At 36.5% G+C, this 16,883-nt stretch overlaps 2 protein-coding genes across 3 annotated transcripts; both read left to right on the top strand.

Moving 5' to 3' along the window:
* Positions 1-89: 89 nt before the first annotated feature.
* Positions 90-5,831, top strand: si:ch73-22a13.3 (inositol-trisphosphate 3-kinase B). Of its 2 annotated transcripts, none has more exons than XM_057350082.1 (8): positions 90-454; positions 825-1,639; positions 2,818-2,902; positions 3,257-3,470; positions 3,940-4,144; positions 4,409-4,510; positions 4,888-4,959; positions 5,055-5,831. In XM_057350082.1, exons 2-8 carry the CDS (start codon positions 863-865, stop codon positions 5,295-5,297), a joined length of 1,698 nt encoding a protein of 565 aa, XP_057206065.1. In that variant the 5' UTR covers positions 90-454; positions 825-862; the 3' UTR covers positions 5,298-5,831. The 2 variants fall into 2 exon arrangements, with proteins under 2 accessions (XP_057206065.1, XP_057206064.1); XM_057350081.1 differs by having other exon boundaries at positions 90-463.
* A 127-nt stretch (positions 5,832-5,958) lies between these two features.
* Positions 5,959-16,415, top strand: nxf1a (nuclear RNA export factor 1a). Its single transcript, XM_057350079.1, has 22 exons — positions 5,959-6,268; positions 7,749-7,805; positions 8,267-8,423; positions 8,557-8,701; positions 8,951-9,034; positions 9,391-9,495; positions 9,734-9,814; positions 9,910-9,979; positions 10,521-10,609; positions 12,272-12,379; positions 12,537-12,646; positions 12,769-12,805; positions 13,103-13,171; positions 13,258-13,313; positions 13,392-13,484; positions 14,613-14,671; positions 14,763-14,878; positions 14,965-15,007; positions 15,090-15,162; positions 15,331-15,513; positions 15,800-15,860; positions 16,030-16,415. The coding sequence occupies exons 1-22, from the start codon at positions 6,202-6,204 to the stop codon at positions 16,066-16,068; spliced, it is 1,902 nt and encodes a 633-aa protein (XP_057206062.1). The 5' UTR covers positions 5,959-6,201; the 3' UTR covers positions 16,069-16,415.
* Positions 16,416-16,883: the final 468 nt, after the last annotated feature.

Below are 16,883 nucleotides of genomic sequence, written 5' to 3'. Positions count from 1 at the left end.
ATATTTCAGCCCTAAATTAAAAAAAAATGATTAAGAAACTAACCTTTTTAAGGACCGTTCATTTGTCTTTGCATTTTAATGTGAATAATAAATGAACAAAATATCAACAGTGATAAACACATTAAGGCAAAATATATAAAATCATATATTTTTCACGTGATTTAAAAGTTAAATTGATGCGTTTTGTGATCATTGGGTTTAATTTAAGGAAATGCTGATACAATAAAAAAGGCTAAAGCATCTATCACATTAATAAGTGTAAATGTGTTTGGGACTAAGATCCTTTATTCTCTTTTGTAGACTGCGGGAGTCCTCGAATCAACCACGAAAGAGCTTATTGTTGAAAACTGTTGTGAAAACGTGTTACATCCCATTATGCAAATCACTGGACGTTGATAGTAAAACTTGGAGCTTAAAGTCTTTGGTACCAAAGGGCTGGAGTGATGAAACACTGGTGAGTCTGGTACGTGGGAGTTGGTACTTTTTCCTATAAGCAATTGTTTTGAATGTTTGTGAGTTATTTCCTAGACACAAATGAAGATTTCGTGCAACCTCTGTGGGAGATTTTTTCACCAACGGTTCAATTTGTGTGCAGGAAACATGTTGTGCCTCTTTAAAAAACCATTTCTTGTTGGTATTTTGCAAAATGTTAGTTTCTATACCTTTTCTATATTGTACATAGTTTAAAGAGTTCAAATGTTCACGTCATTTTATAGAATATTACATATGTCATTTTATATATGTCTATTATTTATCTGTCTGTCTAAATTATTTACATATTTTGTAAAAAAAATATATTTTGGTAAAAAGACTCTTTCTTTTAGACTTCAAAACAACAAAAGAGGTGTTTCATCTATTTCTAATGAGCATTTCAAGCCTCTTCATGAAAGGTTTGGATTTTCCAATGCAAAGCATGAGCACATTGTCAGGAAAAGCGAGCGATGCAGGTGATGGGGAGGTCGCGAGAGATGCCGGAGAAGAAAACATTTTTGATTTCTCTTCATCTTCAATCAAAAGTCATCGTTTCAAAACAACAGGCCTCAGAATCAGACCTAAACTGGCCTCGGCTCAAGCCGTCCTGTCATCCAAACTAGAACAACCATTAGGAACGCAGACGAGCGCACATGAGGAACAAGAGGATATGAAACCGGAATATCTAGAACGACTAACGAGATCTACAGAGGAAATGACCGCAGACAAAGACATTGAGAAGCAAGTGATGGCAGATGAAGCTCTTGGTAAAGAAGATTCAAAGAATGAATGGAAAGGCAGGACTGAACTTAAGGAAAAGCTGAAGGACCGGATGAGGGAGAGACTTGGCGGATGTCTGGACAACGATGAGAGCAGCGAGAGAGAGATGACTGACAGCAGAAGGCACAGACAGAGGAGTTGGGTTGCTAAACAAAGACACGCACACACGTCGAGGGATGGTGAACTTTACATGGACAGAGGAACGGAGAGAGACGGTGAGGATCAAGACAGAGGAATGAAAGAATTTGTTCCTCATCCTGTCCTCTCTCGGGTTCTCCTGCACTCCTCGGCTTCATCGTCTTCTTCCTTCAACAACTCCTCAGCCGAGAGCGACGAGGTCTTCAGCGAAGGGGAAGATGCAGCGGCCAGGAGAAAGACCATGAGCAGGGTGAGTGGGATTTTTGGGAAAGGCAACAAACATTGACTAAATACCTTTGTGTTTGAATCTCGTAAGACCGGTTAAAGTGAATTTTTGACCTGTGCACTTTCAGAAAAAGATTTTCAGTGCTGTGAAATGTGCCAGAAAATTTGCATTATTTTGAAAGAGTTCCATAACATAACGTTTATTTGAATAGGACATTTGCATATTCCTGTAGACAGAGATAGAGTGGCGTACTGTCGAATTTGCAGTTTTTCCAAAACAAACTTGTTATCTGCCAACTGTCCACAAATTCCATGATGAATAGTGACCTCTTAAAGATTTGAAGAGAGTGAGGCTTGTGAACCTTCTAGATATTTTTAATCTGGTATACTTTTAAACTCTATAGCGTTAAGTAAAATATTTATGATAGCACCCTTACAAAAACTTCAAGTACATTTTATTAAGTATACTTAAGCAAAGATCAAGTATATTTTTAACTAGGCCTATATACGCTAAGAAATTCTGGTTTGGATAAAATACGGACAAACCTGACATTCGCTTTAACGTCCATTTGATCCAACCATCGGTTGAAACAAGCCAGAGTAAGTGTAGTAAGTACTAGTACTCGTATACTTGTAAGTGTAGTGTTTAAATGCAACTTGGGACTAAATTGGCCCACTTTTTATTTTTAAAAAAGCCTACTTTAAAGTGATAGTTCACCCAAAAGTGAAAATTCTCCCACCGTTTACTTACCCTCTTGTCATTTCAAACCTTTGTGACTTTCTTTCTTCCGCAGAACACAAAAGAAGATATTTTGAAGAAAGTTGGTAACCGAACAGCACTGGACCTCATTCACTTCTGAACACAAAACCAATTGTGAATGAGGTCCAGTTAACAACATTTTTCAAAATATCTTCTTTTGTGTTCCGCGAAAAAAAGTCATACAGGTTTGAATTGACAAGACGGTGAGTAAATATTGCATACAGAAATGATTTTTTTGGGTAAACTATCACTTTAAGTGAAGCAGCAATACATAACTACATTTTCTGATTACATATCTGAGAAGTATAGTGTACTTCTAAAGTATTTTAAGTTAAAAAGGTATAGCATACTAATAGCGCAATTGAAAATCATCTTTAAAAAAAAAGCTTCATTGACAATATTGTAAATACTGTCAAAAGAAATGAACTCTTTTTCTTTTCCAGTGTCGATCATGGAGAACGTTTCTGACCATGATGCAGTGGTCCAAGCGTACACAGAGCCCATGGATCCAACTGGCTGGTCACCAAGGTATGACACTTTTCGTCAATCAGGGATTTGTTTCCCTCCCTGACCATAACCTCATTATTTCAGTCCATAAGAAAAAACACACATTTATATATTTCTTATAAAATAGTTTGTCTTTATAATTTTTCTTTAAAATCTAGTAATCTATTCACTGTTTTATAAAATAATATACACATTAACGATATCTTAGTAATTGACAGAGTAGGCTTCTTGAATGACATGCAATAGCAATAATAGCAAATAATGATCAATTTGAAAGTTTATCACGACACCATATGTGAAGATGCGCCGGCGTCTCATTTGAAGCTGACCCTTACAATTTAGAAATACATGGTGTTGTCTGTGTGGTCTCTTCAGGTAATGTCAAGCTGAGTGAGGGTGGAGAGGTGCTGAAGAGGTTTTGTGAGGTAGAGAACATCTGCCTGCAGGCCCTCATGTCAGATGCGCTCTATCAGTTCGTGCCTCAATATTTTGGGCACATCAGTCAGGATGGAGATCGGTACATCCGTCTAGAAGATCTACTGAGCGGTCTTAAGTATCCTGTGATCATGGACTGCAAAATGGGTGTCAGGTAGGAGCGAACGTAATAATTGCTTTAAATCCAAATGTAATTAAATTAAATAATTTAAAAATATAGAAACAAATGATGTACACTATGATTTAGAAGTTATGATCTTAAAAAGCTTTTGATCCGAAGGCATCTAAATGTTTTAAAAGAGTTTCTGGAGAAGACTCTTAATTTACAAATCTATTTCACATAATTTAAAATGTGTATTTATAATTGATTTTATTACAAAACAAAACGTATGTATTAAAAAGAAATGTTGAAATGGATGAATGGAACCAACTAATAAAAAATAAGAGATAAATAAACAGTCAATAAGAGCCCAGAATAGTTTTAAGAAAACATAATTCCCACAGTTACATTGGTGTTATTTCATATTTTTATTTTATACTTATAATGAGTGTACTGTTATTCTAAATAACACAATTACACATACATCACAAAAATCACAAGTGCTTTGTGACATTACTCGTAGAACTTACCAGGAAGACGAGATCATTAAAGCCAGATCTAACGTCACCATGCGGACTGATATGTATCACAAGATGGTGAAAGTAGATCCGGCAGCTCCCACTGAGGAGGAACACGCACTCGGAGGCGTAACGAAGCTGCGTTACATGCAGTGGAGAGATGACAGCAGCACTACCTCAACACTCGGCTTTCGTGTAGAGGGCATAGTGGTATGAAAAACAGCCATTGTCTTGTGTACAGCAGTTTAGCAAATACAATGACATTTTAACAAGCTTAATCACAAAGTTAAGAACGAATTAAATGAGGCATCAGCAAAAGTTAGACCACAAAGAAAGATGCTGTATAATTTCAAACAGGACACTCATTTTTGGCTATTTGTATATTATTATTTTTTTGGTGATGCTTTGGCCAACATTTTGATTCTTTTTGACATCATTTAAAAACTTTTCAAATGTACTTGTCCTTTGTTGTAGATGGGAAATGGTAAGGTATTACGAGATTTCTACAAAACTTGCACAAATGCCCAAGTGACAGAAACCCTCTTATCCTTCACCAAAAGGCAGGTTCCCATTCTAGTGAGTGCACGTGCTTTCATATTACATTTTGTGTTTACTTATTTTACTGTAGAGTTCTGTATACTTAAAAATCACACAAACAAGTAAAATTGGTAATACTTTCTTATACATGTCTGGTGTTATGGTGAACAATTAATCTGTGCATATTTTTCCAAATTAAAAATTGTCTTCATAATCTTTCATGTATATAAAATATTTTGTATATTTTTATGTGAAAATGTTTGTATTTGATCTTGTTGTGAATACGGTTTCGTTTAAGCAGACCTCACTAGTGCATAGTCTCTGCTGGATAAGACTGCTTCATAAATTAAGTGCAATTGTGCAGATCATGGCATATTAAAACAAAATATTCTCGCTTTACACTTTGTGTATCCCAGAAAGCCTACAAATCCAGATTACAAGCACTAAATGAAACGCTAAAGCTGTCAGCCTTTTTTAGCAAGCATGAGGTCAGTACAAAATTTTATTTTTATTTTGCTACACTATTTTCATTCCAATTAGACTTTTTCTGGTTTCACCCTTACCTCTAAACATCTTCTCACAGATCATAGGAAGTTCTCTGCTCTTCGTCCATGACAGCAACAACAAAGCTAACATATGGATGATTGATTTCGGGAAGACCATCCCAACCCCAGATAATGTCCACCTGAAGCATGATGTTCCATGGGTGGAGGGAAACAGGGAGGACGGGTACCTCACCGGTCTAATCTCCCTCATCTCTCTGCTGGGTGAAGCCATCGGACAAGCAGAGGAAGATAAAGAGCCATCACTTTCAGATTTCCATTGATTTTACACTGGATACAGCTAGAGACTCTAGGAAAGAAGCTTATTTTATTGCCACTGAAAAGGAAAACGGCTGTAAAAGCACAATATTTAGATAAAAACCCAATGAGACTACAAGACTGGATCTTCTAACGCAGCAGTTAACAGTATTAATAAAACATTAAATTGCTTGCAATGTTTGGCCAACGATTCTTGTGAAATGTAACGGCATTGCTTTATCCATTTTACATATCTGTCTACTAAATGCTTTATAAGTGGCACTGCTTGTGTACTGTCTACCCATGGGAAAGAGAAATCAGAGATGAGATACCTAGATGAGATAACATTATTTCTCATAGATGTCAATGCAATTAAATAGAGACAAGTGGATACTTTTTTGTCTCAAATATTTATCCTGAGAAATAGTCAAAAAGTTTTATAAATGTCTCCATTGGTCTTAACAATGCTACAAACTGAGCTCAGATTTGTCAAGTCCGCAGTCAATACACACTGAAGACTCAAACATTTCACATTAAATTGATCCAAATCCAGATTATTTTACATCTACAATCAAAATGACACTTCCATACTCTGAGTGTAGTTTACTAACTGTCTCATTTGTGATGACTGTGCTTACTAGAATTAATAAAAAATAAATATGGAACCATTTAAGAAATATAAAAATGTGAGGCTCTCGCATATAAAAGGTTTATCGCTGCTTATGTAATCAGATCATACATTTAATTTTTAATAGTAGAAAAAAGCTTTTGTGTGCATATTGGTCAGTTAAAGAGAACGTTATTTTTGCTCTCGTCTGAATAGTAATGCTCACGAATATCTGCTTAGATACAATAAGCACGTTGTCAGCACGTGCAGCGTTGAGAGCACGCAGTGGCGCGCAAATATGAGATCGATTTAGTTGGTGCACGATGACTTGCTCCCGGGAATATTACCCCAACCTGTCCGTGGTAACACGCGTTTACCCTTGTCGTACAGGTACCATAGTTCACATAATTTATACTTTATTGAATCGACATGGTTTGCGTCTTTAACTGGACCTTAATAAGAGTTGCTTACTGTATGACATTGATTAATACCGACTGATTGACAGGTGTGGTCAAACATCACATCAATTGTGTTGGGTTTTGAGAGTGATTATGTAAAAGTGGATTATGACGGTGTTTGTGAGTGTGAGTACTGATTCGTTTGTGATAAATCTGATTGGAATACTCCTTAATGTGTTTCATTCAGGAACGTGTCATTTTTACGCTGTCACGTTGCTAAGGATGGTTCAAGTCAAAATCAAAGTTGCTATAGCATTAGCGATCTAAAATGACTTTTTTATTTACATTTTTTACAACAACTGTACTACTTCTTGTTAAAGTGTAAGTGTTGATTAACTAGCAAAACATTTTTTAAGTCGTAAGTGTTCGCAAGGCATTGTGGGAAAAGTAGTCCGCTACGGTATGTTTTTTTAAAAGAGCGCAGTTTTAATTTTTTGAGTCGTAAGGCACGATGAACTTAATATGTTATATTATGTGCGGCATTTTTTTGCGCAAGCAGTTGGTTTTAAATTGGCTTCTGTTACTCAGTGGACACCTGCAGGTGTCGTTTCATCCAGCCCGTCAGATTAGCTGTGTCTGAATTCGTCGCCTATATAGTGCACTGTATCGTGTGTCCGCCATTTTGTAGTGTTGTCCGAATTCGGAGTAGACAACTCATTCCCTACATTTGTTCACTACTTTTTACCAACAATGCATTCTGATTTTGAGTGTACGTCCGATGTTTTTTGCGCTGTAAAATCATCCAACCTGTTCATTTTATACTGCTACATCAGTCTGATAGGGTATTTTCGTTGTTAACTCATTCTACATATTTATTTTTTTCTGGTAGGACAATTTGATAGGGTATTTGCACTGTAAACTCATTCTATGTGTTTATTTTAAACTGGCAGGACAATCTGACAGGGCAAAATCATCCTACCTGTTTATTTTGTCGATGTGGTTTAGATTAAATACATTTTTGCACTGCGGTAGGAAAATCTGACAAGTTAGGACAATTCGATCACACAGGACGCGTTTTTTGGAACAAGAGGCGCCTTTTAAAAATTGTTTTCTGTTGGCAGTAACCGAATTTCGACTCCCCGTGAGATTTTGACTCCCCTACTTCTGATTGGTTCATTCACTTAGGAGGCTGCTTTGTGATTGGTACCTATCTCTAAAGCCCGCCCCCACACCTAATCCTAACCCTAAACTTCGTAGGGGAAAACAGGGGAGTCATAATCTGACGGGGAGTCAGATTTTGATACGACACTGCCTGCTGCGAAAAGCGTTCTGATGCTTGGACATTTTTTAATTTGCTGTTAATATGACAGGACAGCTTATTCCGTTGGTGCTTAGCGACATAAAAAACGCAGCTCGCTGCTCTTTTTTTTAAATAGGTTATAAAATTATGATATAATCTACCCTTCCCTCAGAACCCAATGGCACTGCAGTGGTGAGAACGGTGTGGAGAACTGACAACAATCCGACAGGTAAAACGATATATGAAGAGTTACAAAACCATCTAAATCCATCAGATGATTTTTCGTTTAAATTAGCATTTTTTTATCAGGCTCCTACATTTACTTTCAGCAATACCGGGTATTTCAGACCGAGCATAGTGTGGTATTTAGCAGGTTTTGAAGCCAAATGATTTGAGTAACGTATACAATGTGTGGAGAGCATTCCCTCAACATCACAATCTCATTTGTGAAGGAGGTGGCTTTTAACCTGAACTCTTCATATGCACATACTGTATGTGAGCTAGGAAAGTCTACAACAATTGTTTAATACTGTAAATAAGAACAGTAAATAACAAACTGTACATTTCAAATGCAGGTGACAACATGAGATTTCTGAAAAAAGAAAACAGACGTTGTTAGTATTTGTAGAATGTAATGAATAATGAACTTTTATTGTATATTCGAGTACATGCTCTGTGTTTGTGTTTCAGAGCGTGATGGTCGTGTCGACAACAAGCAGTTTTGTAGCCGTGAAGGTCGGAGGTCCTTCAGGAATGTAAACAGTGATTCACTTGGTTTTCAGCATCGTGCTCAACCCTTGGGAAACTTTGGACCTCGTGGCAGGTTTCAGGATGGCATTGTTGACGGGTCGGTGAATGTATTGTTGTCAGGATAAACAATCCCTAATGAGCCTGTGGGAGACTTGATTAATAAAAGCTGTTGTTGTATATGTTTAAAATGTTTGCGTGTAATTCTAAATGCATGTTAACTTGTGCTGCAGGATTACATATGGAAAGTTCAGCCGGGGTGGCTGGAAAGGAAAGGGGTGGATGGAAGGGCGACGAGGAGGAAGTAGTTTAGGAGCAGGAGGGGCGGAGAGAGGAAGAGAAAAAGGTGGAGGAGGAATACCGTGGTTCAGAATGACAGTAAGAGTCAAACGGAGAAGCACTATACATTTTTTTGACATCACACTCACAGCAGAGAAAATGTCCTTATGGTCATTTTTAATCCGTAATAAACAAAGAGTGCAAAATGAACAGATCAAAATGTACCGTGAAACCCAAAGTCCAGTTATTTATCTGAAGATATGAATTAATTTAAATGGTTGATATGTGATAATAGGAGCATGTGAGTTTTCTAGATGTGGGCTGAAATCTTTAACATCTGTTGCACAGATACCGCATGGGAAAAAGTATGACAAGAAGTGGCTGATAAAAGCACTTCAGGATCACAGTCCTATACCTTTCAGTCCATTGCTGGTGAGTAATCCAAACGTAGAGAGGGTGTTTTTAAAAAGTCCACTAGGGGGCAGCAGAGCTGATGATCTAACTTTTATGAGAGGCATGCATTTATTTTCGTCTTGCTTGTTGATTGATTATCTTTAACTTTTTATTGCCCATTAATTTAACTATTTAATATAGAATTTGATTCTTGTTAAACTTTGTCATTTTTTATTTACCCTCATGTTGTTTACAATCTGAATGACTTTCTTTCATTGAAGAGTATACAAAATGTTTGCATACAGTACAGTACAAGCGTGTTCTAGTAAATTGTCTGTTAGATTGTCTAGTAAATCTGTGTTTGTCTGATAGTGTCTCAATGTGTTTGTATCAAGTACTCTACAGACGGTCACAGCGTTTATTTCTACCTGAATGATGCGGCCGCAGCCAGCGCCCTACGCAAACTATCATGCAGGATCACAGACAGTGAAGGGTACAAAGTACTGTACCGTTCCTCTACTCGGTTTCAAAATTCATTATCATTTCTACTGTATATGTGCCTGTAATTAGAAATGTAGGATTGACAGTTAAAGTCAACATTGAAATAAGATGAATGAATCTGTTTATTTTTAGTAAGGCTTCTACAGTATCTAAATGCAGTATTAAATGTCAAGACACGTGTTTCAGTGACTTGAAGTTTATATATTACAGTATCGACTATAGAATATTGTTTTGCAGGTGGTTGTTATCATGACCCCTTGGGTCAAACCTCCTCTCTACCAAAATAACCTGAAGCAAGAAGATCTGGAGCTTATAAAGGTGTGATTGGCAGCTTCTTATAAGAATGAAAACAGCTTTTCTTTCAGACATTCTCTTGCTGCACTAATACTTCATATTATGGTTCTTTTTTACAGAGATGCATGTCTAAACGTTTCAATGGTTCCCAGTGTTGTCTTGATCTGAGCAGCATCGGCACTGATCATGGTAAAACTAGCATTCCTGTACTGATCAAACTACTGCAGTGCCGTGTTTTGACCGCAAAATACAGCTGCGGAAAAAATTAAGAGACCAAAATTAAGATTGTTTTTATTTATTCAGCATTTGTAAACGTCATCCAACATAACGTCAGTCAACAGCAATGTGAAAGATGAGATTATTACATAAAAATAATTTCCTACATATAGAAATATTACTGTTGTATTGCTTAAAAGTGAATCTGAACTCTGTATACAGAGCATCTTTTCTGTTATTTCGACCTGTTGCTCAAATTTTCATTTTCTGCAAATAAATGCAAATAGAAACGATGTTGTTATTTGAAATTAACAAAAATGATCATTTTACCTAAACCCCTACCTATAAATATAAAATTCAGAAAAATAAAAAAATAGTTTTGAAATGGTCTCTTGATTTGTTTACTAGGCTGGTTATTCAACCATTATGTTGTGAACTATTAACCATACAGTGTTAGGTAAAGTACTTTTCTAAATGTAAAAATTTGTCTTTTATGTGAATTTTTTTCCACCAGACTTGGTTTCACATAAAATTGAAGTGATATTAAACCGAAAGAGCTGCATGCAGGCCACGTTACGAATCATCGAGGAAAATGTTCCTGAGGTAAGATGAGAAACGCTAAACAGGTCACAGAGTTTACATTGCATTTGTGGTTTTACATTTTGTGAAGGAAATGTGAGCTGTCTTTTGACATGCTGAACTTCAAAATGCTCTGCGTGGTTGCAACGTTGTTGGTGGGGTTTTGGTTGGTTGGTTGGTTGCATGACATTCACTTTGATCGCTTCAAAACTGTGTCAGAGACCAAGTTCTCGCTGCACATTGACTGCCAATGACCATAAATATTAAAGCAGCATCTAATCCAGTGAAGCTCCTCCACAATATCCGGACATAAATACTAGGAGATCAAAGTGTTCAGCTGGTGGAAGAGGTTAAACAAACCCTTTTTTGACCCTACGCCTTTCACAGATGATATATAATTATAAAAATACCAATGTTTCGCTTTACTTATCGATCGCTATCAGGATGTTAAGAGACTTCCAACCAGCATGACAAAAAAAACGTTTCTGGACAGGATTGCCTACTCTGCCTTTAACAGCTGCGTGTGAGACTCTTGACTCGGATTCCAGGAAACACATTTGTAAGTCTCGGACTGATACCTTATACAGGTTTTCAGGAAATGAATATGATCGCTGATGAGCACTGCGGCTCAGAGGTGTTGTGTATGTGACACCAAGAATTTAGTGGTGTGGGGGGTTGTTTACAAATAAATGAGTGAACTGGTATTTAGAAGGGTCATAGAGGGCGACAAGGCCATTTCAGACCATCTGAGATCTGACAGCAGTGAAAGCCAATCCGTTTCATAAGATGTATATTCCTTTATTAATGTAGGCATGTGATATACTTGTCACATATGACGATAATTGCTGAAGCTTTTATCTTGGAATACGGTGTTATGATGGTATTTTTGTTACAAGAACAGGTTGAAAACTTCAGTTTTCGTTTTTCAAAACAAAACTAAATAACCCCTCCATAAATATTGAAATATTAAAATTAAAGTAATTATACGTAATTATTTAAAAATATATATATTATTGCAATAATTATATTACAATATTTGTAACCAGTAATCAAATGAGAACCTTAAATATTAAAATTAAAGTAATTATATGTTTTATCAAAAAAATATTTCAATAATTAAGTTGCAATATTTGTAACCAGTAATAAAAAAACTTTAATTTTCAAATTAAAGTAATTATATGTAAATCAAAAATACATTTTATTAAACATTATTTAAATTATTAAAAGTTACAATATTTGTAACCAGTAATAAAAAAATACTTTAATTTTCAAATTAAAGTAATTATATGTAAATCAAAAATACATTTTATTTAACATTATTTCAATTATTAAAAGTTACAATATTTGTAGCCAGTAATTAAAAAAAAAGACATTTTTAAGTAATTATATGTAAATAAAACATGACAATGACAATTAGGTTACAATATGTGTAACCAGTAATAAATGAAAAAACATATATTCAAATATTAAAATTAAAGTAATTGCGTAAATAAAAAATAATTTAAAAAGCAATAATTAAGTTAAAATATTTGTAACCATAATTTTCTGGCCCAGAATGTTTTAGTCCAAATAAAAATGTCTTCACTTGAGAAACAGTGTTCCAGTATTCTTGGCAGAAGTTTCAAACCAAATTGTTGTGAAAAGTAACATTTTCTCTGTGTGCTCTTTCTTTATGATCCTTCACAGTTGTTATGTCTGAATCTGAGCAACAACAAGCTGTTTAGGCTGACTGACCTTGCAGACCTGGTGAAGAAAACCCCCCGACTGAAGGCACTGAATCTGTCTCATAATGAGGTGAGAGATGCTCGGGTCACTGCGCCTGCATGATTCATAGTGTTGCACATAGGGCTGTGTTTGTTCTGCACTCTTCTGTTTCTGTTTGCTTCGCGCTTTAATGTACTGTTGCATTAACGTGTTATTTATGTTTCTATCTGTGTGTGTGTGTGTGTAGCTGAAGTCCGAACAGGAACTGGATAACCTCAAGGGTCTCGGGCTGGTTGAACTGTGTTTGGACAGGAACCCGCTGTGCGATAACTTTGAAGATCAGACCACATATATCAGGTCAGTGTCTGTCTATCTTGTTGGATTTATATGCATAATACATAAATACCCTAACCAAAAAAAAAATGAAAAGCACAGTGCTTGTGTTTTTCTTTTGTCTTTGTTTTCTCTTACACTGACAGAGCGGTTCGGAAGCGATTTCCCAGCCTTCTCAAACTGGTAATTTTAAACTAAATGAACTCTCTGTGAATACGTTCTGTTTATCAGGTATAAAGTCAACCATTCATTTGTCAAGGACGGAAATTCCCCGATCCCACGACTCCTGTGTGGCTCTGTTGGTTTAAAAAACGCTCTCATATCCTCTTTTCCTTATTTGACTCAGAAATGTCTCATTACACAAGTTCTTAGGAAACACACAAATCGATAAAATGCATTCCTTGAATGCACTGCAAGCGGCTTTTAATAAAAGTAATTTAGAGGTGAATCAATCTTTTTCTAATGCTGTTGTGTTTGCAGGACGGTCATGTCCTTCCGCCTCCCATCTGTTTTGGTGTAGACCCCGGCACTGCTGTTCCTCCCTGTAAGGTAAATGAAGGTCTCACTGTTACATCGACGTAAAAAGCAGGTCCATGTGAGGTTTTTGACTGGATGTGTATGTGTAATCAATCCAGGGCAGCTTTTTTGTCTCAGATGAAATCAGCGCCGTCATCCAGCCCTTTCTCCAACAGTAAGTGCAAGTGTTTTCATTTGTAAGTGTTTTAGGTTCTAATGTTTTTGGCAGCAGTGATGTGTTGTTTCGTGGCAGGTATTACAGCGTGTACGACTCCGGACACAGACAGCAGCTGCTGGATGCATATCATGATGGAGCCTGTTTCTCCCTCAGCACCGATGTCTCCAGGTTCAGCATTATTCTGTATCCTCATGTGCTTCACATGCAACTGAATGTTTCATTTGGCATTTAAAAGTTTGTCCAAATTGAATGTACGCATGCTTTGTCGAGACTGAAAAAGAACTTAAAGCTACAATCTGTAACTTGACTCCTTATCACTGTCTTTATTTGAAACATTGAGGGTTAATTTATGCATTTATCTTTACATGGTTTGAGGTTTTCGTACCTATAAATCATTATTTTAAAGAAGAAATATTTTGTGATTTTTAATGCCCTACTTTGGTTTATGGAGTGTAAATACACTTTCATTTTCTAATCATAGGCAGTTATTCTTACCTTACTTCTTGACTGACTCTCAAATGATTCGTTCAGCGATTCATCCGTCTAATCCCCTCCTTTCTGTCAGCCCACTGCTGTGATTGGTCTACAGCGTCGCAAATGGAATGTAGGCGGGCATTACACCGAGTGACGCAATTTCAACCCGGAACTGAAATTCGAACGACAGACGAGTGACTCGTTCGCGTGATTTAGAGTCTACTCCTTTTTTCACAAGCCAATAACTTTGTTATTCGTTCACTTTCGGCTTTACAACTTGGCAGACTGCTTACATTTACACACAGAAACATTACACACTGCATAAAATGTCATTTTAAGAACATTAATAGTTACTTTTTAAGATAGTTTACACGGCTTGTTCTGATGGGATTGTCGCGCTGCGCCGCATCCAGTGTGGACAAAATGTACAATTATAATGGGTTCTAATGTCTTTTGTCACGTCGCATCGTGCAGTGCCGAGTCCTGTGTGGACCCGGTGTCACTGTTGCAATTTGGGGTAAGGTTAAGAAACCATTTTGAACGCTGGCTTTTTATGTACTTGCTCAAGTCATTTTACAAGTTACAGATTGCTGCTTTGATGTTATTACAATGAAACATACAATCAGTTGTAATGTTATAGTGTGAACTTTTATTCTATTTTTTGTACTTCATCTAAATCTGAATTACATTTTGGTTACAATTTAGTACAAGACTGCATGTAGTCGTTCAATTCATGAAGGGTCATAAAAATTGTTATAATACAAGAGTTAAAAATCTTTAAAGCAGAGACGCTGATGTCACTGCTTAATTTCGATTACACAGGTACTTATTGAGAGAGTATCAAAAAGACAACCGCAATATGAAGCAGGTCAAAGACTCCCGTAAGTGTCGTACCTGACAAACAAATCAATTTGAGTTTCTTCGCTTGGCTTCACCTGAAAATCTTGAACTTTCTTTTGCTTTCTTTGACAGACACGCGCTTCCGTTTGCTGAAAAGGTCCCGGCTGAACGTTGTCGCCTTCATCAATGAACTGCCCAAGACCCAGCACGACTTCGCTTCATTTACCATCGATGTTAATACATATACGGTAAGTTCTTCAATGACATCTGCATGCTATCACTGAAGCTTTTGTTTTCCTTTTTACACATAAATGTCATCTTGTCTCTTCCCTAGAGCACTTTATTGGCGTTCACTGTGAATGGAGTGTTCAAAGAGGGTGAGGGTAAAAGTAAAATGGTGATGTAATTCTGTGGTGATCAACAAACATGTTGATCTTAATTTTTGTTTTTCTGATGTAGTTGATGGCAGCTCGAACGACCTCATCAGGGCGTTTACCAGAGTCTTCATCGCAGTTCCAGCTCCAAATTCTGGGTAGGAAAGACCAGTAAAACACAACCGTAACTAAATAATAACGTTCTGATATGGTTCCCAACTTACAATGACAGAAACATTTCGGTTAACGCGACCTCTGTTCCCAACATGCAATCTGATTTGCTCAAATTTTCCTCTTAGTAAAAGAATCTTGGTTGTGTGTTGCAGTCTGTGTGTGGTCAACGATGCACTCTACCTGAGGACGGCCACATCTGAGGAGAAACACAGAGCATTCGCAACACCTGCCCCGATCGCCTCGAGCGGCCCAGTGTCCACCCTCTCTGCATTCCAGCAGCAAATGCTCTCTGCCTTCTCCCAGAGCTCTCAAATGAACCTGGAATGGTCTCAAAAGTGAGAGGGGAAACAGGAATTACATCTAATACAAACATACTCTTACACACTTGTATACTTACTGGGAAGAACCAGATGTATATATCTATTAGAATATTAGTTATAATAGTGGGAAGGGTGGTATGATAATAAATGCAGCGAGACGGTAGAAACATATCATCTAGTGGATGTTTGGTAAGAATGGTTTACATTATTACAGAGTATAAGATTTTGGTCATACCACCCACCCCGTTCAGTGTTATCCTGTTGATAAGTCTTGTATTGAAGGTGTTTGTTTTGCTGTCAGATGTCTGCAGGATAATGCCTGGGATTTTCATCGAGCTGCCCAGATTTTTACAGAACTAAAGGTAAAAGCACAAAAGTGTTCTGACTCGAGGGCCTTAAACGTAAATCCACACATGTACCGCACATAAAAATTCGACTGAATTTAAACAAAGAAATCTTTTCATGTCAAGCCTTTTATATGGATGTAAAACTAGCCATTTTGTTTCATTCACACATTTCTGTCTCTTGTAGGAACAAGGGAAGATTCCAGAAGTAGCTTTTATAAAGTGAAGACACCAATAAACATGCAGATATGCACGTGAAAGTATACTTGTGTGCACGTACATAGTTTTATTTGTTGTTTGGCATTTAATTTGTGATGTGTCAAACTGCAATGAAACGCGGAGGTTTGTTTTACATTGTTGAATTTTAGTTTTGTTTTTTCTTTATTAACGATTATACCTTGTGTTGAACTTGAACAAATGACACCACGGCACTGATTCTGTTATCATTTTTAAAAAGCACTTTTCTGTTTTAATTGTGACGTTCAAAATCCAACGTGCCTTTTCGTTTTACTAAATAGTAATAAACGTTTACGTGAATGTTTACAAGAAAATAAAGTTTACGTTTATTGCATGTTTTCTTCTGGTTTTCTGTGCAAGACTGACATCGAATATAAACCTCATCAAGTCATTGTTATATGAAAACGGATTCTTTTGATTAAAAAAATGTAATGCAGTTAATTGTGTGAGGAAAAACTTGCAACCATAAGTTGTTTGAAAACAATTTAACTATTCTTAGGATTTTGACATGAAGGCTTCAATATGAAATTGATTTTGTAGACATAAAGTAGCACTGGTAAGTGCAGCACAAATATAATCTGTTTTGATTTTGAAAGAACTAAAAGTTACTTGTATTTTAGAGAATTTGTGTTTACCGCTATTCACAAATATGGATTTTGTTTAATAATGATAATGAATAAACAGATTCTGGAAGTTTAAGTACAGTTTAATGGCACAGTATAGTGATATGATTATTTTACTATTTTCTGGTATTCATCCGACACTTCTTAAGGTGATATAAGAACCTGAATGTTTAGCTGGGAT

The sequence above is a fragment of the Triplophysa rosa genome, linkage group LG13, assembly GCF_024868665.1.
Source record: "Triplophysa rosa linkage group LG13, Trosa_1v2, whole genome shotgun sequence".
NCBI lineage: Eukaryota > Metazoa > Chordata > Actinopteri > Cypriniformes > Nemacheilidae > Triplophysa > Triplophysa rosa.
This window is presented reverse-complemented; position numbering and strand designations above follow the sequence as displayed.

Excerpts from the sequence above, each read along its gene's own strand:
- nxf1a (XM_057350079.1), top strand. The coding sequence starts at position 6,202 with ATGACTTGCTCCCGGGAATATTACCCCAACCTGTCCGTGGTAACACGC. Across the intron at positions 8,702-8,950 it reads TACCGTGGTTCAGAATGACA|ATACCGCATGGGAAAAAGTA; the intron begins GTAAGAGTCAAA and ends TCTGTTGCACAG. Across the intron at positions 15,163-15,330 it reads GTTCCAGCTCCAAATTCTGG|TCTGTGTGTGGTCAACGATG; the intron begins GTAGGAAAGACC and ends TGTGTGTTGCAG.
- si:ch73-22a13.3 (XM_057350082.1), top strand. The coding sequence starts at position 863 with ATGAGCATTTCAAGCCTCTTCATGAAAGGTTTGGATTTTCCAATGCAA. Across the intron at positions 1,640-2,817 it reads GGAGAAAGACCATGAGCAGG|TGTCGATCATGGAGAACGTT; the intron begins GTGAGTGGGATT and ends TTTCTTTTCCAG. Across the intron at positions 4,511-4,887 it reads AAAGGCAGGTTCCCATTCTA|AAAGCCTACAAATCCAGATT; the intron begins GTGAGTGCACGT and ends TGTGTATCCCAG.